This window comes from Phyllobates terribilis, unplaced genomic scaffold (assembly GCF_046119375.1).
Source record: "Phyllobates terribilis strain yellow unplaced genomic scaffold, ASM4611937v1 Scaffold_3__8_contigs__length_932513732, whole genome shotgun sequence".
NCBI classification, from domain to species: domain Eukaryota; kingdom Metazoa; phylum Chordata; class Amphibia; order Anura; family Dendrobatidae; genus Phyllobates; species Phyllobates terribilis.
Window position 1 is genome coordinate 872376865 of NW_027362763.1, and position 25243 is coordinate 872402107.

Here is a 25243-nt window from a genome sequence, read left to right on the forward strand (position 1 = left end):
AGCCAGAGGTGGTGCAACAAAATACTAGTGATGTATTGGAGTGTTCTTTTGTGTGTTTTTTTTCATGATTCTATAATTTTTTCCTCAGAATTGAGTGATTCCATAATTTTTTCCCTCTGCTTGGTCTGAAAAAAATTACCCTTACTGAGTACCACATTTTTAATCTTGATTTCTTTTAGTGTTTCTTAAAGCCCTAAAGTTGTCATTTGAAATGACTTTAGTTTTGTGCCATGTCTGTGATCTGCTTTGTTTCAACAACATTAAACAACTAAAAGAACATCCTCCGAGCCCGGTGATTCCATAATTTTTGCCAGAGGTTGTATATGTGGTGTAGATTTAGACAACACCACCTGAATCCTCACTGATATTAAGTTTCAATGTACACAATGCATTTTTATACAGTTTTATTTAAACCATAAAGCTTCAAAAAGAAAATCATTTTTCCTCTGCGAATACAACAAGTTTTTTTTAAATAACATTGAGGAACGGTAAACACAGTTTAATATCAGTATCCAGTGATTTAAGAAAACATAGAAATAAATACAAGTAGTAGTAGTAGTAGTAGTAGTAGTGAGCATTGTTGATCCATTTACATATGATGTGACTGTTTTAAGTTTACTTTGTACTGTTTCTGTACAGCATACTGTAATTCATATATCGAGGAATTATTTACTTTGAAGCAATTAGTAGCTAATTTCAAAAGATTATTTAAATCAGTTTCTGCAGCAGCCCTATGAGTAGGTTGAATGTTTGATATTAGTCTCATCGAGCTATTTGCTGTATGAATGTCCTGCATAGGAAAAAAATAAAGGACTGTTTTGGGCAAAATTTTTGAAAAAAAATCTCTACAAACTACTTCATTTAACATGTTGTCCTGCCCTCCCCCCCCCAAAAAAAGATGTTTCTCTTCTTTAGATGTCTCTCTTCTGTATAAGTTGTTGCTCATTGCCTGTTGTCAAGTGTAATCCATCTCTTACAGCAGAGACACTGAACACTGATCCATTACAGGAAGTGAGAGCAGTGAAAAGAAAAACAGAAAAGGCGCTCCAGCTGCTACACGACACACCGAGCAAGGGATTGTATATGCTTACCTGTCTGTGTTGTGACCCAGCACAACTCCGTAATTGTACGAATGAAGGGCTACTGCTCCACATTCAAACCAAACAGGAAAAAGAGCGTCGATTCTAGGGCGCTGCCACAGAATGAAAACTAAGGTGTATGTTCCTAGATCTTTATTCATACGAGTTTCGAAGACGAATTGACTCAATCAAGTAAAGCCTTTAAGTGATGGAGTCAACCTGACTTCAAAACGCATTGTATGGCTAAAGATCCAGAGAACATACTGTACACACTTGTCTTCACTCTATGGCAGCGCCCGGGAATTACCGCTCATTTTCCTGTTTGGTTTGAATAGGAAATGAGAGCAGGTCTTCGTCTTTCTGCTCCTGCTCTCCTGTCAGTTACATGTAGGCACAATACAGCGTTGGGATTTTACTTTATTTTAGGCAAGCCATTGGACAAAACAAAAGGGCTGGAAAGCAAGGGAAAAGAAGTTCCAGTACCTATGGTGCTTGTAGAACACTCATGAAGAGCAACTGCCCACTCAAAAAGGATGGATGACAGGTAAATATATTTACCTAGTTCAGAAGAAGATTGTAATTTTGCTGGGAACTGGAGAATACTGCTATAGGTATTTAAACACATCCTCACTACACTATAGGAATACTGATAGGGGATTACGGAATAGCATTTTTATTGGGAATGCTTCTTTAAATATTGTGAATGTCCCCTAATCATCATTCAACTTGACAGTGGGTGAGCTAGTAAAACGTTAAATTTCACCGTGCTTCAGTTGTTGAAATGACTCCTCAAATAAACTAGACTGATATTCGCTACACATCACAATTTTGATTTTCTGTTGAGTATTCTCTGTTTTAGATTTACATTTCTCTAACTGCACATTTATTGACAGCACAAATATAGGAATGTTTGCATCTCTGATATGTGAGAATATGATGATGACTGAATATCACCAGCAGGAATCACATAAAAAAATCAGCTACCAGTAGTGTGACACTGCGGAATAAATCCTTAGGTGTGATAATTATTAAATAATATTGCTTGACTCCTCACTTGCTCTCCTAAAATAAATACCAATCAAGTAGTAATACACAGTCTCTACAAACCTAAAGCTGTTATGTACAAAAAATGCTGGATTTTAGTAGAGTCAAACACTCAAAGTGACCAACTGCAGAAGTGACCAAGATCAACCGTAGAAGTCAAGTAGTTGTGTCTTCCTTCCGACTGTTGACATACTTCGTTTTTCAGTGAGAAAAGTTCATTTGTAACTCAAGGAGTCCAATAGTGCATTTCGCCAAACATCTGTTCTAGGACTTTCTTCTCATTGCCAGGTAGTCCAGGTCACTTTTTTGCCCCTTTAAAGGAATTTCACTTCTCTGCCAGAGCCAGTTTTTTTTGTCTTTACAGAAAACCAGAGATTCAGCGGTCCTGTGGACATATAGAATGTAATTATGATAAAACATAGTATGACATATAATATGAAAAAGAGATACTGTAGGACTCAAATTGCAATAAATTAAAACAGAGCGATCACTTTTTTTTATTGACCACTAACTAAATCATTCAGTGTATCGGGACAGGAACTGTTGAGAATTTGTGAAGATGTGGTTCTGTACAATGGTGCTTCAAAGTTGGTGAACCTTTCAGAATATTTGATATTTCTGGATAAATTTAACCTAAATTACATTAACTACATTCAGAAGTCCTAACCGTAGTCCCAATAATAGATAAATAGAACCAAACAAATCAAATGAGGAAAAATTATCCAATGGAGTTGTAAAAGTCTGTGAGTGGCAAAAGTATTTGAAACTTTAGGATTAGAAGATAACGTGCAGGTCAAATTATAGAGTCTGGTGTTTTCAACCAGTGGGATAACTGCCGGGTTTGAGTGCGTGAACTGTTTTATTTCAAGAACAAGGATATGTCAAAGTCTAATTTTCACAACATATGGTTGTGGAAGTGTATCATGGCGTGAACAAAGAATATTTCTGAAGACCTCACAAGAACAGTTGTTGATTCTCATCAGGTTGAAAAAACAAGGTTACAAAACAATCTCTAAAAAGTTTAGACTCTAACAATCCACATTGAGAGAGATTGTGTACAAATGGAGGACATTCAAGATCATTATTACCCTTCCCAAGAATGGTCAACTAACAAATATCACTGCAAAAGCAAAGCATATAATAGTCCGTGAGTTAACAAAGGAATCCAAGGTAACCTCTAAGCAACTAAAAGCCTGTCTCACATAATTTCATCATCAACCTTGAACAACAAGGCTGTGCATGGCAGGATTGCAAGGAGAAACACACTGCTCTCCAAAAAGAACATTGTTGCCTGTCTGCAGTTTGCTAAAGATCACCTGGACAAGCCAAAAGGCACAATATTTTGTGGATGGAAGAGCAAACAGAGAGTTTGGGTTTATTCTTGGAGAAAGAAAAACACTACATTTCAGCATAAAAACCTCATAACATCTGTGAAACATGGTGGTGGTATATCATTGTTTGGGCCTGTTTTGCTGCATGTGGGCAAGGATAGCTTGCCATTATTAAAGGGGTTCTCTGAGAAATTGAATAAAATAAATAAATAAAATACATTTAAATAGTACAAACTTTACTAAATACCTTTACTTAGCAAAAATTTAGCAAAAAGGTAATCTTTATTTAGTGGACTGTCTTTGCATTTTTACTAAGGATACTCACGATACTGAGTGGATTCTGTCACTTACTGAATAGAAATGTTTGGGCCAACCAAAGACAGTTTATATCAACACAGTGCAAATTATCAAAGACAATGGGGGAATTTATCCTCCCCTCTATGCTAGTAATATGGTGTGAAAAAACTCTCAAAATTTGTCTCTTAAAAGTTTATTTGCACAAAATGTTGTGACTTTAAACGTGTTTGTGCCTGGAAGTTTAAATTTGTAAAAGAGGGTGTGGTGTAACACAATTTGACAAATAAACCATACTATATCCTGAAAAAGTGTCTTGGGTCTGGGGTACATTTCATTTTGTCATAAATGTAGAGCTCCAAATTTATTAAAAGGCATGCACCTCTTAATAAAATTTGGTGCATCTTACTCCAGCAGGTTACAAGTCCAAGAACAGCTTACAAATCACTGGTCTTGATAAATTGCTCCCGACATCTTTAAAAGCAACCACAGTTCGGTCATTCCATGAGTTAATAATCTGGAATCCAAATAATTACTACAAATTTTCATTGGGATAGATCACTTCCATTTAGTGACATGGGATGGCTTGCACTGTAGCTTTTCTTTAGACTCCTTGCACATGAACATACTATGGCTCCATTCATCCCCTGGGTTGTGCATGGCCATAATAAAGTACCCATAGACTACTGTGGGGTCCTACTGCACCTCTGTATGACTCTCATTGTGGAATGCTCTTATATATGTCATATTACTCAGTTATTCTCTGTTCTATGAAGGTGCAGGTACCAGTGTGCTGCTTATGGTGCTTTGATCATGTGTCCACAATATCCTCCCCTATACGTGATACTTCAAAACCAAAAGTTTTCAGAGGCTGTAGAAAGAGTTATAGTCCCCTCAAAGCATTGATGATGGAGGAGAACATGGATATAAGATGGCAAAACACAAAACACCTTATTGCGACCCACAGAGTCGCTGTGGCTCCATAGCATGCAACTGCAGAAGTCTCTGTCTAGAGCACCTTCTTCACAAGGCTCTGCTGTCTACATGAGACTTTATACCTATAGTTTAATGATCCCAGCAGATGAGCCAGATACGTTCACAAACTTCCATTTGGCCATTGATAAAGATATTTTTTATACATATGGTATAAATTTACATATTGTTATACCTCAGTACTGCTCAATTCTTCCTTGGTTTCTATCCCATTGTGGTCTTGAAGCTGCTCCATTATCTGTACTTCCATGATATCCATATTTGGATGCATGTTAGTCTTTTCATTCTCCCATTTAGCAAAACCTTTGCTCTTCGTTGACTTACTATAAAATTTGCATTTCATCTTAGGAAATGTATGAGAACCTGTGTCACTCCAGCCAGAATCGGGCCACACTGGATCTGTTTGTGTCGCTTGGCTGGTTGTTGCCCTCTGTAATCGTACTGAAATTTTCCTAGAAGATCCAGTAACCAAAGTGATTGCTCGTCCATCTAGATCTTGATTGTTGTCTCTTCCAAAGGGAGGGAACTCAAATACTTCATCTTGTGCTGCAGAAATTAAAAGTGTTATATTTAGTATCCAACTGACTTCAAAGTTAACTTGTAAACGTCATTATTTAAATTTTTATTCTCACAAAAGAGGATTGTTGGATTGTAGGAATAGGGGGGATAGGAGAAAACCTATCCGGTTGATTTACTTTATACACAGTTTGAAAAAGCACTCCTCCCATCAAACTTTTTATCCTCTTAATACATTGCAGTCATCATATTATATAGCACCGTGTACTTACAATTGCTCAGTTTGCCTTTCTACCCAGTTAATTCTCCCCTTTTCTATTAGGTCTTTGACATCACATTAATAAAAACTGACTAGCTGAATCCTTCTAAGCTATATGTAGAAACAGGAAATCAATTTGCCATGCATGACTCATGAGTCACTACAAAAGTCCTTGGGAGTGGGAAGAGGGAGTCAGAAGTTGAAGAGGTGAATGATTTTTCCAGGGAAAAGAGACTTCCTGTTTCTACATAGAAAAGATAAAAGACAAGAATTAGCTGGGTAGAAGGGCAAAATGAGCAATTGTAAGTACACAGTGCTATATAATATGATGGTTGCAATATATTAAGAGTATGAAAACTTTGATGGGAGGAGTGCTTCTTTAAGCATTCAAATTTCCTTCACTCTCTGTGCTATTAAAAGACTTGCAAAGATAAGGCTATACAACCGTGCTGTTGGCTTGTTAACCAAATCCAGCAGTTGTGCATCCTTTGGAAATCTGCATCACCTGTGCTCAGATCACAGTAATAACCAGTAAGTGCTCACCAGCATTGAGTATACAGTACATTGTATTAAATCACCACTGCAACTCTGATCCCCAGAGCAGGTGAGCTCAGATCACAGCAATTGTCCACTGAGTCATGTATCTAATCATGTGTAATATAGTGCACTCTGCTGTGCCTCTAATCTTATCATGTGAGATACAGTCTGCTAATGTGGCGCCCCTGCTGCGCATTGGTTCCACAGAACCCAGAATGGTGCATGAATGGACTTCTCCACAAGAGGCCCTCACTACATTCATACACCTCCACCTTCCACCTCAGACCAGCAGAGGGAGCCCATTAGGGACATATATAGGGAAGGTGGAGCTAGGCAGCTGAGTTAGTTGGAAGTCAGTGTTCAGAGAGGAACATAGCTCACAGTGAGCAGACAGCGTGCCGACGCTCAGAGAGTGGTGAAGACGCAGCAAGCCGACTGCCAAGTAGTGAGGGCCCCGAGTGTGGTCTACGGCGAAGAGAAAGAGAGAGTGGAACTTAGGGGGCAGAGGAGCATAGTAAGCTCACCCCGATATATATACCAGACACGGGGTCCGCGCCTACAGGGACTCTCTACACCTAGTAGGAACCACCAGAACCCCGGGAGAACTACAGGTCCCATGTCCACCGAATGCTGATTGTAGTACCAGGGCTTGGAGTCACAGAGGTCCCAGCATCCAGGGAGAGTGATCTCCAAAGAGAAGGCCCTACCACCAGGTCAGCAGGTGCAGAGAGAGACAGTAACCAAGCTAGGCCCAGCTCCTGGCAGGCCAGAAGCCTAGAGAGTAAAGCAATGGATCAGTAGGCCCTATACCCGCTCACTGGGGAGAGTCTAGAAGTGCGCCCTTCACCTGGAGTACCCTGGACCGTGCCTGCAGCATCACCAGTAAAGGTACTGAAGCTTACCCCTGTGTGAGTGTCCATCCTTACTCCGGGACTGACCTGCCGTCTCTCCCCTGCACCACCATCCAGTACATCCCCTACACAGCCCTGAGGCCTGCTCCACCTGAGGGGAGCTGTGCCATCATTTGCTGCCCTAACATCTGCCTCAGAGGACTGTTGCAGCGCTGGTGATCCTCACCAGACACCACAGGTGGCATCACAAATAATTCCAAAAACCCCAAATAATAGAAGTTTCCCCATTTCGCTAACCGCCCTGGGTCACGGACCGGGCCAGCCACCGTGATATCCCCCGGCAACCAGAGGCCCGGCTGCCGAGTACCCCACGGCCCTGGGGGCGCGTCAGCTTTCGGCGTCACGAACAGGATTGCGTTCCCGCTGCCATCGGGTACTGTGCGCCTTTATTGAACTGAACTGTGTGTTAAACTGCGGTGAGGAACGCCGCCATTATCGCGCTGCAGCGCGGGAAGAAGAAGGGCGTAACCGCGGGAACCTGGGAGGTGTAACCGCTAGAAGCGCGAAGTTGAGGACACGCCCCGCCCCTGACGTTGAACCAGGAAGCGTCAGGTCCTGGAAGGAGCCAGAGGACACTCTGACGTCAGGCGCAAGCGACGTAAGGTCCTGAAAGAAGACCGTCGCCCGTGGAGCTGCGGCCTACCTGTCGAAGAAGGTAGGCTCCGGTTCACTAGGGGGGGCGCAACAATGGCCGACGACCAGCAAGCCGCCCGAGCAACGGTTAACGCTCCTGATGCCCAATCTGCGCCCGGTGCCGCACAGGCCGGAGCAGCCACTCCACCAGCAGGGGTCGTAACTCCGTTGATCCCTATGGCCCTGCCGTATATCCCTGGAGCGAAGTGGTTCCCCCAGTATAATGGTAAACCGGACACACTGTCCGGATTCAAGAGGAAAATATGCGGCATACTGGATATGTATTCTATGACTGGCAAGCAGAGAGCCGCAGTAGTGTTAGGACAATTGACTGGTGCCGCTGAGCGAGAAGTTGAAACCTGGCCAGCCGCAGACCAAGAATCAGTGTCCATCATCTTTAAAAGATTGCAAACAGCGTTTGAAAACTGCACTGAGACAGATCTCCGGATGAGGTTCTACCAGTGTGTCCAGAAACCTGAGGACAGTATCCGGGACTATGCCTGGCATTTACAGGAGGCCCTGCGGGCCCTGAATCAGGTTAGTCCAGCCAGCATCCATGAGGAAAATAAAATGCTGATGGAACAGTTCATCCGGGGGTTGAAGTCCCAGGAGGAGAGCAGAACTGTACGGTGGTGGGCCTTAGACCATCCAGATGCCACCTTTGACACCTTTAAGGACATGGCTATAAAGGGCCTGCAGCCCCTGGAAACCACAGACACTGCTATCCAGCATTACCAGGGTGGGGCCACCCCAGTGCCTGCAGCACCCGCCACTCCTTCACTAACGGCCGAAACAAGGATGCAAACAGTGCCCCCTAGCGAGCTGGACAGCCTACGCTCTGAAGTGCACCAGCTAAGTAAAACCCGGGCCACTGTCATGAGCACCCTGCAGCTACAGACGGAGCCTGAGCCGGAAGGAAGGATCCTGCTAGCCGATAGCCCTGAGGATGTCCCCTGGATGAGAAGAAGAAGGAGGACAACGCCACCCCATAGGAGGACAACGTCACCTCGTGGGAGGACCCACAACCAACGTCGCCCTCCAGGAGAGTTCATCTGCTATTGCTGCCAGAAAGCAGGCCACACCACGCGGACCTGCCCTTTAAACGAGGAAACCCTGGGGCCGAGGGCAGACACCCAGAAGTAGACCAACCAGGCGCATCAAACTGGTACCGCTGGTTCGTAGGAGGAAGACCTTTCCTGTCCATTGTGCTGGACGGCATCGCGACACCTGCCCTGCTGGACACAGGATCTCAGGTAACCATCATGCGTGATGTCCTCTACAAAAGGTTCTGGTCCATAGACGAACTTCACCCGCCAGATCCAAACCTTTCTGTGTATGCCTCTAATGGCCTCCCCCTTAACCTAGTCAGGGTTAAGGATGTGGCAGTAAAGCTGGGAAGACTGGAACTGAAGGACCATGGACTAATTGTAGTAGAGACTAATCCTGATGATACAGACTTGTATATGGTACTTGGCACAAATATTGTTAGTAACTGTTTGGGAGAAGTGTTGTTCTTGCTCCAACAGATGGCTGACACTGCCAGACCAGGGCAGAGGAGGGTGCTCCAGAAAGAGATACGAGCCCTTATGTACCAGCAACAGGTAAAGCTAACAGGTGGTGAAATCGGTAATGTATGGGTGACAGACCCGATACCCATTGTGATCCCCCCGATGAGTGAGATGCTGATTTGGTGTAGAGCAGCAAAAGGTCTCAAAGGACGGAGCTACCAGGCGGTAGTAGAGCCCCTTAGCTCGGAGCATAGACCTACACTCTTTACTGCCAGAGGGGTAGTGGACGTAAACAATGGGAGGGTGCCCTTTTGCCTCCTAAACTATGGTGAGGACGAGGTTAGATTACCACGCTACGCCACTGTTGCCTAACTGTACACAGTAGATAACAACTGCATACACACGGCGGAGTCCTTAACCTCACCACATGAAGTGGAAGATAATGGCCCGGGAACCAAGGTGGAGGATTGGTGTCAACAGCTCCATGTTGGGACAGACACCACTCCTGCCCATCAGAAGCAGCGTGTACACCTGGTGGTTCAGGAATACGAGCAGGTATTCAGTAAACACCCACTTGACTTTGGGAGGATTAAAGGGGTACAACACCATATACCCGCAGGTGACCATCCACCCATTAAAGAAGGTTACAGGCCCATACCACCAGCACACTACCAGAAGGCGAAGGAGATGTTGCATGACATGAAGAAGGCAGGGGTAGTAAGGGATAGCTGTAGTCCCTGGGCAGCTCCCCTGGTCCTAGTCAGGAAAAAGGATGGAAGCATGAGAATGTGTGTAGATTACAGACAGGTAAATCGCATAACACACAAAGATGCATACCCTTTGCTCCGTATAGAGGAATCCCTGTCTACATTAAAGTCTGCAAATTACTTCTCCACCCTTGACCTTACTAGTGGGTACTGGCAAGTAGCTGTTGCTGAGGAGGACCGGGAGAAGACGGCCTTCACTACCCCGATGGGACTCTGCGAGTTCATCAGTATGCCGTTCGGACTCTGCAACGCCCCCGGAACATTCCAGAGATTGATGGAGTGCCTGGGACCCCGTAACTTTGAGACCGTACTGCTATACCTTGATGATGTGACAGTGTACTCCAAAACGTACGAGGACCATTTGAAGCACCTGGCAGAGGTATTTGAGTCACTGTCCTAGTATGGGATGAAGCTGAAGCCCTCCAAGTGCCACCTGCTCAAGTGAAAGGTACAGTACCTGGGGCACATCGTCAGTCCAGAAGGAGTAGCCCCGGACCCGGAGAAGGTCATTGCCATTCGGAAATGGCCGGAGCCGAAGAGCCTCAAGGAGGTACGTGAGTTCCTGGGACTAGTCGGGTATTACTGGAGGTTTGTGAAGGACTACACCAAGAAAGTGGCGCCTTTGCAAGATCTCCTGGTAGGACAGTCCGGGAGAGGCAGAAACCCCCCTTTCCAGTGGGGCAAGGAGCAAGCTGAATCCTTTGAGGTGATGAAGGAGATCCTGACCGGCGAAGAGATCCTAGCCTACCCTGACTACAGCCAACCGTTCCTTCTCTACACTGATGCCAGCAACGAAGGATTAGGAGCTGTGTTGAGTCAGAAGCAGAATGGCAAAGAGAAGGTGATCGCCTATGCAAGCAGGAAGCTCCGCCTGACCGAGAGGAACCCAGAGAACTATAGCAGCTTCAAGTTGGAGTTCCTGGCCCTGGTCTGGGCCATCACCGAGCGGTTCAAGCACTACCTAGCCTCCAGTAAGTTCACTGCCTACACTGATAATAACCCCTTGACTCATCTAGAAACAGCCAAGTTAGGAGCCATGGAACAACGATGGATGGCTCGGCTGTCAAACTACCAGTTCACCATTATGTATTGGGCAGGCCGCAAGAATGCCAATGCCGATGCACTGTCCAGGATGCCTCACCAGACGGACACTGAAGAAGAAGTGAATGACCTGGAGGAGATTGAGCTACCCGCCTTCCACCGTAATGGAATGGTCCATGAGCAACGAGCCTCCAGGAGGCATCGCGGTAAGACATTAAACCCTTTGCCTCACCACAGCTGGAAGGAGACCCAGGACAGCGACCCGGTTGTCAGTCGTATCAAAGAACTGATAACCCAGGAAGGTTCCTCCCTGGAGAAGGACGCGTCTCCACAAGCCAAACAACTGTGGAATGAGAGAAGCCGGCAGTTCATCTATAGGGAGAAGCTGTGCCGAAGGTATGTCAACCCGAGGACCCATGAGATGGTATAGCAGATCGTAGTGCCTAGGACGGACATCGAGATGGTGTTGGAGGCCTACCACGATCATGCGGGGCACTTTGGCTGGAAGAAGCTAGAAACCCTGCTGAAAGGTCGGTTTCACTGGGTTGGAATGCGCAGTTCCATAGAGAGATGGTGCTGGGATTGTGGACCCTGTAGCCTCAGAAGAAAAGACTACAGCAGACTGAAGGCACCCCTGCAACCCATCAAGACAACTCGACCCTTGGAGATCGTGGCCCTGGATCATGTCAAGCTGTCACCCAGCAGGTCTGGATATTCCTATGCCCTGACCATGGAGGATCACTACTCCCGGTTGCTGGTGGTTGCCCCCGTCAAGGATCTGATGGCAGAAACTGCGGCGAAAACGTTTCAGGCGTTCTTCTGCAGGCCCCCTTGGATACCCGGAGCAGGTGCTGACAGATCAAGGCCCTGCCTTTGAAGCCGAATTGTTCAAGGAGTTCTGCCATCTGTACGGGTGTAAGAAGATCCGGACTACACCGTACCACCCCCAGACCAATGGGTTATGTGAAAAGATGAATAACATCATCATCGACCTGTTGAAGACCTTACCGCTAGAGTAAAGAAACCAGTGGCCTGACAAGCTACCTGACCTGGTAGATCTGTACAACCACATACCTGTGAGTTCCACCAATTGTACTCCAGCATATCTCATGCGAGCAAGACCCGGAAAGTTGCCCATGGACCCGGAGCTTGGTGTAGTAGAACCCGAAGCAGATATGTCCACTGAGGACTGGGACATGACGCGACAGGAACAGTACAGGAGAGTGCAAGACTGTGTCGAAGACAGTCTGAATAGGGTATGAGACAAGCAGGAAGCACAGTACAACAAGAGTGCGCCAGCAGAACCCTTAGCACCTGGAGAAGTCGTGCTAAAGAGAAAAAGAAGAAACCACGAGCTTGATGACCAGTGGGAGAGGGAACCCTACACTGTGTTAAATTCAAGATTTGATAACATGAAGACCTGTTTAATTACCAAGGACGGACTAAGAACGACTGCAACAGTATCTAGAGACCATCTGAAGTTGTGTCCAGGTCTGCTAAAGTTCCAGGCACAAACTTTAGCAGACCTGGACACAACTTCAGATGGTCTCATCGTACCGGAGGAGCCTGAAGAAGCAGTGTTACATACTGAATTAGGAGATTTCCCGGCAGATTGGCCCCAACTAGGAGGAACAGTGATAATACCTGTGATCCCCTTCTACCAACAGCCAGAAGACCCTCCACAGCAAATAGAGCCTGTAAGTGCCCCAGAAGAGCCTGCTCAGGAAGAATCCCCGGAAGAAGGATCCCCGGTTGGAGCAGAGCAAGAAGGCCCAGCCAATGGCACACTTGCCAGTCCCGTAGAGAGGTCAAGTCAGTCGTGCAGTCCCTCCACACTGTAGCGCTGGCGTCCCTGCCCTCTGCTAGGCAGGGACGCTGCTCCCCTCACCGCTCTGCTCCGTGCCCGGCGTCCTCTCCCCGCTCTGCTGTCAGCGCGCGCTCCTTCCCGGCGTCCTCCTCCCGCTCTGCTCTCAGCGCGCGCTCCTTCCCGGCCCCTGTGCTTAGGGCGCGCGCGCGCGCGCTCCCCTCCTCTTAAAGGGGCCGCGCGCGCCGTCCTAAGGAGTCCCCGGCCAATGGCCGGAGGACTTCATCATATATAAGGCACCTCCTCCAAAATGGAGGTGCCCGAGCAATGTTGTTTGCACCTGTGTCTCACCTGTGCTTCAGCCCTCAGGTCCCGCTGCCAGTTACCTGCCAGTTTCCTGCCAGTTACCTGCCTGATTCCTGCCTGAATACTTGTTACCTGTCTGCCAGTCCGAGGTCCGACGGTCTGCCTTACTACTCCTGTCAGTCTGTCTAAAGGACCAGCCTGCCTGCTCACCTGGGAGCGCATATCAGCTACCTGCCTGCTTTCCTGAGGTCCGACGGTCTGCCTTACAACTCCGGTCAGTCTGTCTATGGACCAGCTTGCCCGCTCACCTGGGAGCGCTTCTCCGTTACCTGCCTGCTTGCCAGCCCGGAGGCTCCGTTGTCACGTGCTGTGACCACCAGCTATTCCAGACTCTTGCCCGCTCACCTGGGAGCGCTTCTCCGTTACCTGCCTGCTTGCCTACCTGGAGGCTCCGCCGTCACGTGCTGTGACCACCAGCTATTCCAGACTCTTGCCCGCTCACCTGGGAGCGCTTCTCCGTTACCTGCCTGCTTGCCTGCCCGGAGGCTCCGTTGTCACGTGCTGTGACCATCAGCTACTTCAGACTCTTGTCCGCTCACCTGGGAGCGCTTCTCCGTTACCTGCCTGCTTGCCAGCCCGGAGGTTCCGCCGTCACGTGCCGTGACCACCTGCTATTCCAGAGACTCTCGCTTGCTCACCTGGGAGCACACATCTACCATCTGCCTGCTAGCCTACCCGGAGGCTCTGCCATCACAGGTCGTACCTACCCTTTACCCAGAGACTGCCCTGATCACTTGCCGTATCTCCCTGTCCGTTCATCCAGAGACTGCCACCCGCTCCCTTACAAGGGCCGCCCCCTTGTATAGTAGCTCAGAGGTTCCGCCTCCCAGACCCGTTACAGTTTGCTCGGGCCATGGAACCCGGTGGCACCCAAGCTCCCTCGCTCTCGGACCTCTGTCTTGAACTGTCCCGTCAGAGGTCCCAACAAGAGTCCATCCTGGGTCACCTGCGGAATGTTAATACTCGCCTGAACACTCTGTCTGATCCACCAACAACCTCCGCCAGTGCCATATCTTGCAATCCGGCAGCTCCGCTGCCCACTAATACCATGGTATCCTACCCCGGACCCCGGATTTCTGCACCTCCTCGCTTCGGAGGCGACTCCGTCCAGGCTCGGGGCTTCTTAAATCAGTGCACCCTGCATTTCGAACTTTTGTCCTACCAGTTTAACTCCGACCGGGCCAAAATTGCCTTCATCATGTCCCATCTCACCGGGGAGGCCCTGGCCTGGCTAAATCCTCTATGGGAGAGAGGAGACCCCCTGGTGTCCAACTTGCCTGCTTTTCTCACGGCTTTCCGGAAAGTCTTCGACGAACCCGGACGGAAGACCTCATCTGCATCATCGTTGCTACGCCTCCGTCAGGGGAGTCTCACCGTGGGCCAATATGCCATACGGTTCCGTACCCTTGCCTCGGAGCTGGCCTGGGATAACGACGCTCTGGTTTCCGTCTTCTGGGAGGGTCTGTCCGGCCGTATTAAAGATGAACTTGCCGGTCGGGACATTCCTACCACTCTCGATGATTTAATAACTCTTGCCACCCGGATTGACCTACGGTTCCAGGAGCGTGCCAGAGAGGTCACCCGTGAGAGGAGGTTACCACGTCTAGCTCCTACTTTTCAGAAACCCGTCACTCCTTCTGTCTCTAACCAGGTACACCCTCCTGAGCCTATGCAGGTCGACCAGACCAAGATGGTCAAGACCCATCAGGACTTACTCCGTGCCGAGGGGACCTGCTTCTACTGTGGCAGTAAGGAGCACCGGATCCGTGCCTGCCCGGAGAGGTCGGGAAACGCCTGTGTCTAGGTTCGCTCAGAGAGGTCCACCTAGACAAGAATAAATCCTCTCCATCCCTGCTGTTGTCAGTTTCAATCGTCTACGGGGAGAACCGTTATTTCGAACTAGCCCAACTGGACTCTGGAGCAGCCGGGAATCTTATTTCACAGTCCCTGGTAGAGAAATACCGCATCCCCACCAAACCTCTGGCTGTACCCTTGTCTGTGGCTGCCGTGGATGGGGGTCTCTTACCACGCCCCATCCAACTCATCACCGAATCCATTACTCTGCAGGTGGGAATGCTGCATTCTGAGAGTATCTCCTTTCATGTTCTGCCTGGACTCTCTCACGCCCTCTTGCTAGGTCTGCCTTGGCTCCAGAAACATGCACCCGTGCTTGACTGGCAAACCGGAGAAGTCCTTCGCTGGGGACAAGACTGTCATAAGACCTGCCTGGTTCCCATCCATCCCGTCCGTCCCTCTCCTACCCCAGCTAATCTACCTGGACTTCCAATTCCTTATTGGTCTTATGCTGATGTCTTTAATAAAAAGGAGGCAGAGACATTACCCCCTCATAGACCATACGACTGTCCCATCGACCTGTTACCCGGTACTACTCCTACCCGTGGGCGTATTTATCCTTTATCCGCTGCTGAGACCCGGTCGATGTCCGAATATATTGAGGAAAATCTGGCCAGGGGATTCATCCGGAAATCTACCTCCCCGGCGGGAGCAGGCTTCTTTTTCGTCAAAAAGAAGGACGGCTCTCTCCGTCCCTGTATAGACTATAGAGGCCTAAACCAGATCACGGTGAAGAATAAGTATCCCCTTCCGCTCATTCCAGAATTATTTGATCGTCTGAGGGGGGCTAGAATCTTCACCAAACTAGACCTCCGTGGGGCGTACAACCTGGTTCGTATCCGTCAAGGGGATGAATGGAAGACGGCATTCAACACCCGGGACGGCCACTATGAATACCTGGTAATGCCCTTTGGTCTCTGTAACGCTCCTGCCGTCTTTCAAGAGTTGGTCAATGACATCTTCCGGGACCTTCTCTACTCCTGCGTAGTGGTGTACCTGGACGACATCTTGGTCTTCTCTCCGGATCTCCAGACTCACCGGAGGGACGTTCGTCAGGTCCTGCTCAGGCTCAGGCAGAATCACCTCTTCGCTAAATACGAGAAGTGCCTCTTTGAGCAGACCTCGCTTCCGTTTTTGGGCTACATTATTTCTCAGACCGGCCTACGAATGGATCCAGAGAAACTGTCTGCCATCGAGAAATGGCCTCGACCGGAGGGGCTGAAGGCCATTCAGCGGTTCCTGGGCTTCGCCAACTACTACCGCCTCTTCATACCACACTTCTCTTCCCGGACTGCCCCAATTTCCGCGCTCACCCGTAAGGGTACTAATCCCAAAGAGTGGCCGCCCGAAGCAGAAGAAGCCTTTCTTTCCTTAAAACAGGCCTTCTCTTCCGCCCCGGTGCTGCATCGCCCGGACGGCAACAAGCAGTTCTTCCTGGAAGTGGACGCCTCCTCCTCTGGAGCTGGAGCGGTACTTACTCAAAAATCTTCTTCCGGGAGGATGGTAACTTGCGGCTTCTTCTCTAAACTCTTCTCCTCCTCAGAGCGCAATTATTCCATAGGAGATCGAGAGTTATTGGCCATCAAACTGGCATTGGAGGAGTGGCGTTACCTGCTTGAGGGGGCTCTTCACCCGGTAATAATTTACACTGACCACAAGAACTTGGCTTACCTCCAGCATGCCCAGAGACTTAACCCGCGCCAAGCCCGGTGGTCCTTGTTTTTTGCTCGTTTTGATTTTGTCCTTCATTTTCGCCCGGCTGACAAAAACGTCAAGGCGGACGCCTTGTCTCGATCCTTTCTGGTATCTGATCTCGAGGAAGATCCGAAACACATCATCGATCCCGCCAGAGTAATGCAGGTGGCTCCCGTGAGTCTAAATCGTCTCCCTCCCGGAAAGACGTTCGTATCAGTACCTGATCGGGAGAAGATCCTTCACTGGGGTCACTCGTCTAAACTGGCTGGCCACGCTGGTCAGAAGAAGACCCTCCAGCTTATTTCCCGGCACTACTGGTGGCCTACCCTGCACAAGGATGTAATAGACTTTGTTTCTGCCTGTGTATCCTGCGCCCGCAACAAGGTTCCGAGACATCTGCCAGCCGGTCGCCTCCTTCCGCTCCCAGTACCTGCTGCCCCCTGGCAGCATATTGCAATGGACTTCATAACTGACCTCCCACTCTCTGCCGGTTGTACGGTCATTTGGGTGGTCGCTGACCGCTTCTCCAAGATGGCTCATTTCGTTCCCCTGCCAGGCCTCCCGTCTGCACCCGAGCTAGCTAGAGACTTTATTCGTCACATCTTCCGTCTTCATGGCCTGCCCCTCCACATCGTGTCGGATCGTGGGGTACAGTTCACCTCACGCTTCTGGAGAGCCACTTGTAAACTACTAGACGTCACCCTGGACTTCTCTTCCGCTTACCACCCACAGTCCAATGGTCAAGTGGAGCGGATCAATCAGAACCTGACCAGTTACCTCCGGCACTTCGTTAATGCCCACCATTCTGACTGGGTGGATCTCCTACCATGGGCCGAGTTCTCTTACAATAATCACGAGAGCGAATCCTCCTCCAAATCCCCGTTTTTTGTAGTCTTTGGTCAGCATCCTCGGATTCCTTTTCCTGTCTCCACCTCGGTGGACAACCCGGCTGCGGAATCTCTCGTTAGCAAATTTTCCTCCATTTGGGAGAGTACCCGGTCCGCACTCCTTCTGTCATCCGAGCGTATGAAAAGACACGCTGACAAAAAACGTCTGGACCCTCCTCAATTCCGTCCTGGGGATAAAGTCTGGCTCTCGTCCAAATATGTCCGGCTCAAGATCCCTTCCTATAAGTTAGGGCCTCGGTTCATCGGCCCACTGGAGGTCATCAGTCAGATCAACCCGGTGGCCTATAAATTGAAACTCCCGGCCAACTTACGGATCCCTAACTCCTTCCATGTATCTCTCCTCAAACCTGTGGTACTTAACTCTTTTTCCAAGTCTACAGGTACGCCTCCTGCTCCGGTTTCTGCTGAGGACGAGTTTGAGGTAGAGAACATTCTTGCCACCAAAAGGGTAAGAGGAAAGACCTTTTTTCTGGTAGATTGGAAGGGGTTTGGTCCTGAGGAGAGAACGTGGGAGCCCCGGGAGAACATCCATGCCCCTCTCATCCTAGCTAAATTTCTGTCTGGCCTAAAAAAGGGGGGGCCTAAAGGGGGGGGTACTGTAGCGCTGGCGTCCCTGCCCTCTGCTAGGCAGGGACGCTGCTCCCCTCACCGCTCTGCTCCGTGCCCGGCGTCCTCTCCCCGCTCTGCTGTCAGCGCGCGCTCCTTCCCGGCGTCCTCCTCCCGCTCTGCTCTCAGCGCGCGCTCCTTCCCGGCCCCTGTGCTTAGGGCGCGCGCGCGCGCGCTCCCCTCCTCTTAAAGGGGCCGCGCGCGCCGTCCTAAGGAGTCCCCGGCCAATGGCCGGAGGACTTCATCATATATAAGGCACCTCCTCCAAAATGGAGGTGCCCGAGCAATGTTGTTTGCACCTGTGTCTCACCTGTGCTTCAGCCCTCAGGTCCCGCTGCCAGTTACCTGCCAGTTTCCTGCCAGTTACCTGCCTGATTCCTGCCTGAATACTTGTTACCTGTCTGCCAGTCCGAGGTCCGACGGTCTGCCTTACTACTCCTGTCAGTCTGTCTAAAGGACCAGCCTGCCCGCTCACCTGGGAGCGCATATCAGCTACCTGCCTGCTTTCCTGAGGTCCGACGGTCTGCCTTACAACTCCGGTCAGTCTGTCTATGGACCAGCTTGCCCGCTCACCTGGGAGCGCTTCTCCGTTACCTGCCTGCTTGCCAGCCCGGAGGCTCCGTTGTCACGTGCTGTGACCACCAGCTATTCCAGACTCTTGCCCGCTCACCTGGGAGCGCTTCTCCGTTACCTGCCTGCTTGCCTACCTGGAGGCTCCGCCGTCACGTGCTGTGACCACCAGCTATTCCAGACTCTTGCCCGCTCACCTGGGAGCGCTTCTCCGTTACCTGCCTGCTTGCCTGCCCGGAGGCTCCGTTGTCACGTGCTGTGATCATCAGCTACTTCAGACTCTTGTCCGCTCACCTGGGAGTGCTTCTCCGTTACCTGCCTGCTTGCCAGCCCGGAGGTTCCGCCGTCACGTGCCGTGACCACCTGCTATTCCAGAGACTCTCGCTTGCTCACCTGGGAGCACACATCTACCATCTGCCTGCTAGCCTACCCGGAGGCTCTGCCATCACAGGTCGTACCTACCCTTTACCCAGAGACTGCCCTGATCACTTGCCGTATCTCCCTGTCCGTTCATCCAGAGACTGCCACCCGCTCCCTTACAAGGGCCGCCCCCTTGTATAGTAGCTCAGAGGTTCCGCCTCCCAGACCCATTACACACACCTAGAACTGACAGAATGGGAGGTAGTACAAACACCAGTACCACACGCATCCCAGTACTACGTAGGTCAACAGGTAGCACGCAAGGTCAGACCCCTGTCAGATATAGAGAATAGAAAGGAAAACTCTAAATAGTTGCCCCTGGGTTATGTTATTCTTGTGTGATTTTCATGTATTTAATTATTAATGTGTTTTGCCTTACAATGGACAATTTATATGGACATTTAGTTACCCGTAAGGGTATATATGTATATATATAAAGGACTCGGAGGCTGAGTACTGTGAGCAGCCCAAAAACTCTTATGTATGTAGTTGCGCTCCCTGGAGTGCCCTTTAAAGTGACCACTGAACAAAAACCCGTTTGGTGTGGCGGAAGACGTGGTCCAGCACCTAGATCACCTATGCCCTGTAGCCAAGCTCAGGGCCTACGTTGAGGGTTTTCAGGCGGGTCCATCATGTGCCTCATGTTCTTTCACCAGTGAGATGGACACCATTAACTTGTAAGACTCTGAGGACGCTTTATATTTGCATATATTTATTATGTTTTTACACCTGTAACGTTTAAGAAAAGTGCTTCCCATAAATGGAAGAAAAGTTGATATTGTTAACCTGTTTTTGAAAATTGCTTCAGTCCAGGAGTACTGAGTTTTACTAGGTGGGAATGTGGCGCCCCTGCTGCGCATTGGTGCCACAGAACCCAGAAGGGTGCATGAATGGACTTCTCCACAAGAGGCCCTCACTACATTCATGCACCTCCACCTTCCACCTCAGACCAGCCGAGGGAGCCCATTAGGTACATATATAGGGAAGGTGGAGCTAGGCAGCTGAGTTAGTTGGAAGTCATTGTTCCGAGAGGAACACAGCTCACAGTGAGCAGAGAGCGTGTCGACGCTCAGAGAGCGGTGAAGTCGCAGCAAGCCGGCTGCCAAGTAGTGATGGCCCCGAGTGTGGTCTACGGCGAGGAGAAAGAGAGAGTGGAACTTAGGGGGCAGAGGAGCATAGTAAGCTCACCTCAATATATATACCGGACACCAGGTCCGCGCCTACAGGGACTCTCTACACCCAGTAGGAACCACCAGAACCCCGGGAGAACTACAGGTCCCAGGTCCACCGAATGCTGATTGTAGTACCAGGGCTAGGAGTCACAGAGGTCCCAGCATCCAGGGAGAGGGATCTCCAAAGAGAAGGCCCTACCACCAGGTCAGCAGGTGCAGAGAGAGACAGTAACCAAGCTAGGCCCAGCTCCTGGCAGGCCAGAAGCCTAGAGAGTAAAGCAACAGATCAGGAGGCCCTATACCCGCTCACTGGGGAGAGTCCAGAAGTGCGCCCTTCACCTGGAGTACCCTGGACCGTGCCTGCAGCATCACCAGTAAAGGTACTGAAGCTTACCCCTGTGTGAGTGTCCATCCTTACTCCGGGACCGACCTGCCGTCTCTCCCCTGCACCACCATCCAGTACATCCCCTACACTGCCCTGAGGCCGGCTCCACCTGTGGGGAGCTGTCCCATTATTTGCTGCCCTAACATCTGCCTCAGAGGACTGTTGCAGCGCTGGTGATCCTCACCAGACACCAAAGGTACCGTCACGAATAATTCCAAAAACCCCAAATAACAGAAGTTTCCCCATTTCGCTGAAAGCCCTGTGACACGGACCGGGCCAGCCACCGTGATATCCCCCGGCAATCAGAGGCCCGGCTGCCGAGTACCCCACGGCCCTGGGGGCGCATCACTAAACTGTGTATCTAATCCTATAATTTGCATTACTGACTCACATTGCAGTAACCAACAAAATGGTGTTACACGATGCTCCTAAACTTTATCCTCCCTTATCCTTTTGCAAATACCCAAAAAGGGAGGAGAGGAAAGACATCACACAAATGTGAGCAGATCCTGCTCACTTTTAGTACAGTCCTAATGTGAGTTAGTTGTACACTAGGTTTTCATGATAAATATCAGCAGCTGCTCCCCCTAGTGCATAGGTGTAAAACTCAAGGCCCATGACCCGCCATGTCATTCTATGCTTCCTGTGAGGCCAGGACACACTTCAACACTGCTCCGACCAGCAGTGTTGAAGTGTGCTCCAGAGCTCAAAATCTAAGATGGCAGTCACCCCCTTTACTTACGCCACCCCCTCTACCAAGTACTGGCTGCGCTATATGTTAACACAGCCTTTACTTAGCAGAGGGGGTGGAGCCGGAACAGGGAGCTGATGCAATCTTTAAATCTGCGCGGTGCCAGGACATGGAGCAGGTGCCATCTTTGTCAAAGTGAACACTGTGAATGCAGTTATCCTGCACAAATGATGAAAGCAGTGATTGCAGTCATCCTGCAGAAATGGTGAATGCAGTGATCGCAATCAGCCAGCACAAATGATCTGTGAACTCAGTGATTGTAGTCAGCCAGCACAAACTGAGAACGCCATGAACACAGTCAGCCAGAACAAATGGTGAGCGCAGTGATTGCAGTCAGCCAGCACAAACAGTGAACGCAGTTATCGCAGTCAGCCTGTACAAACAGTGAACACCGTGAACGCTGTGAACGTAGTCAGCCAGCACAAACAGTGAATGCAGTGATCGTAGTCAGCCAGCCCAAGAAGTGAACGTTGTGAACGTAGTCAGCCAGCACAAATAGTGAACGCAATTATCGCAGTCAGCCTGTACAAACAGTGAACACTGTGAATGCAGTGATCACAGTCAGCCAGTACAAATGGTGAACGCAGTTATCGCAGTCAGACAACACAAACAGTGAATGCAGTGATCGCAGTCAGCCTGTACAAACAGTGAACACAATGAACGCAGTGATCACAGTCAGCCAGTACAAATGGTGAACGCAGTGATCGCAGTCAGCCAGCACAAAAAGTGAACGCTGTGATCGCAGTGAGCCACCACAAAAAGTGAACGCTGTGAACGTGTCAGCCAGCACAAACAGTGGACGCAGTGATTGAGGTCAGCTAGCACAAATAGTGAACACAGTTATCGCAGTCAGCCAGCACCAACAGTGAACGCAGTCAGCCAGAGCAAATGGTGAATGCAGTGATTTCAGTCAGCCTGTACAAACAGTGAACACCGTGAATGCAGTGATCACAGTCTGCCAATACAAATGGTGAACTCAGTTATCGCACTCAGACAGCACAAACAGTGAATGCAGTTATCGCAGTCAGCCTGTATAGTGAACACGTGAACTCAGTGATCACAGTCAGCCAGTACAAATGGTTTACGCAGTGATCACAGTCAGCCAGCACAAAAAGTAATTGCTGTGATCGCAGTCAGCCAGCACAAAAAGTGAACGCTGTGAACGTGTCAGCCAGCACAAACAGTAGATGCAGTAATTGAGGTCAGCCAGCACAAATAGTGAACACAGTGATTGCAGTGAGGCTGTGTGCCCACGATGCGTTTTTGGTGCATATTTTGGTGTGTATTTGCAGCGCGTAAACGCTCCAGAAACGCATTGCATACCTTATCCCATGACTTCCTATGATATTCTGCAAGTTCTGTGCACATGGTCCGTATTTTTTCTGCGCAGATTTTACTCGCAGAAAAAATACGGACATGACAAATTCTTGTGCATTTCTGCATGCGTATTTGCCCATACAATGCGTTTTTCTGCCAAGGAGATGCAGAAATGCTCAGGAAAATTTCTGCTTCATTTCTGCATCGTGGGCACTAAGCCTGAGCCTGCATAAATTGTGAACGCTGTGAACTCAGTCAGCCAGCACCAAGTTAACTCAGTCAGCCAGAACAAATGGTGAATGCAGTGATCGCAGTCCGCCAGCACAAACAGTGAATGCAGTTATCGCAGTCAGCCACCACAAACAGTGAATGCTATGAACGCAGTCAGCCAGCACTAAGAATGAACACAGTCCTCTGGCAAAAACAGTGAATGCAGTCAGCCAGCACTTTTGTATTGTTTCATCTTTGAATCAGAGCAGACACAGATAGTACTTAACATAGGGAGTGTGACGCTGAGTCACTTCTCAAGGACAAGCCGTGAGTCAGGATAGTCAAGGAGTCCTAGGTCAATAGATAGGATGGTACTTCATAAACAGAGGGAAGAGACAAAGGCGTAGTCAGGTAATGATCCAAGGTTAAAATGCCAGGAGGATAGAGGATCAGAGCAAAGGAGTTAAACAGACGGATGGTCAGAGTGAAGTACAAGGTCAGGCAGTGATAGATCAATGAGCAAAATACAAGACACAGAGTAAACCAACCACATTTAGCTGAAGCTATGGCTGACAGCTATCTGGGACTGCAAGCTCAGTTAAATAGCTGAACAATAATGGGAACTGAGAGCACCTGATGAAAGCTCACTAAAAAAAAATCTGTTTGAAGGTCAACTTAGGGTTTACTTGAAAGCACACAAATTGCCAAAGGCAAATTGAGAACCCTTAATAGAGACCTAAAAATAAAACAAAACTTTTATTTTGATTCTTAGATATAAATAACGGAAAAGATACACACACTTTAAAAGCATATAGTTCCGGATATTGGTAATTATTCAGCGAAGGGGTGCATAGCCCATAATTATTAAAGTGCTTGTGCTGATATGATGGCAGTTGTATATCGAGTGCTTACTACTCTCCTATATTGTTGTTCTGAATAGCTCACCACTAGGGGTGAGTCCTCAATATAATCGTACTCGACGCACTCTATTCACTTAATAATGAGGGCTTATTTATCAAAGAGTAAGATATAGGGAGTTATGCTGGGCATTACAGAATCAATACTGCTTAATTAAACCACCATTGGTCATACGAGTAATCAGCAGTCTCCAGTTTCCATATATAGCAAACTATTTTGGATCACAATAAATATCTGTTTATATCCAAATTGGCCTTATAGGACTTCCACCGTATCTTTCCTCAATAGGCAATAGACATCCACTTATACTATCACCACTTTATTCCAATGTCCAGGACATGAGCGCGACATGCAGGGGATGTGGGGAGATTCAGAGGAAGATGGCCATTTTGTGTTTAGCACAATGCTTCTACGGAACATCAACCAGTGGAAGCATTGTGCTAAACGCAAAATGGAGGTTGTCCTCTGATTCTCCTCACATTACATTACAATTTAATTGAAAATGATTGTATCATAAGGACAACCTGAGGACAGAGCTGAACCATGGAAGATGCGTGGCTGTCAGTTCCCCCACCCCCTCAGCTGTTTGCCAGGGGTGCAGGGAGCAGTTCTCAGGGCAATCAGCTTTTCTCCTTGGCCATATTTTAAAAGTGATTGTCTCTGATGAGCAAAACCCTTTATCCCTCAACTGTACATCCACTTCACTGCTGTTTCGGCATCTAAAACTGTTGAAGATCAGTTGAAATCAATCGGAGAAGCTTCAAACATTTCCTGCCAGTGAATGGACAACTATGTAACACATGGAGTCATTAAGTCACTCAGAAAGTGATATGCTACCATGTATACCACTCTGGATAACTGAAGGGAATCCTGAGTAAATGACTCCCCCTTATAATATTTATAACCCCATTTGGTGTCTTTGGACATTAAGTGGAAGTCCGAGTTGGAACCATAAGGATGGAAGGTCTATAAGGTGATAGCGCAGCCCATCGCAGCACTGCAAACATATTTATATCCTCCAATAAGACAGGTTTAGAGGACAGGTCCTCCATCAGAAACCTGAGAATTGAAACGAGAAACATTATCCATGTAAAATTGAGTGAAGGGCAAAAGAGGAGGAAGAGGGCGCTGAACAAACTGACCAGAGTCCCATTTTATATAAAAGTAATTCTACGCTCCTCTTTTTTATTGCTTTTTACATATTTTACCATATCTAAGTCTAGATGTCAGCATTAGGCCTTGTTCCCATTCAGGGATATCACCTAAACCCTTACGTTAGCAGAAAAAGGATGTATTACAGGCATTTTTCTGGTGTGTTTTTCATTACTTTTCCCAGAAAATTTAACTTAAACCT

At 48.6% G+C, this 25243-nt stretch overlaps 1 protein-coding gene across 1 annotated transcript in view; it reads right to left on the minus strand.

The window, feature by feature from the left end:
• Positions 1–391: 391 nt before the first annotated feature.
• Positions 392–25243, minus strand: part of RASGRP3 (RAS guanyl releasing protein 3) — a 161210-nt gene continuing 136358 nt past the window's right edge. Inside the window, exons 16-17 of the mRNA XM_073672631.1 lie at positions 4917–5287; positions 392–2508 (exon numbers count right to left, since the gene is read on the minus strand). Of these exons, the coding sequence (XP_073528732.1) occupies positions 2500–2508; positions 4917–5287 (380 nt within the window). The 3' untranslated portion in view covers positions 392–2499. The remainder of the gene's footprint in view (positions 2509–4916; positions 5288–25243) is intronic.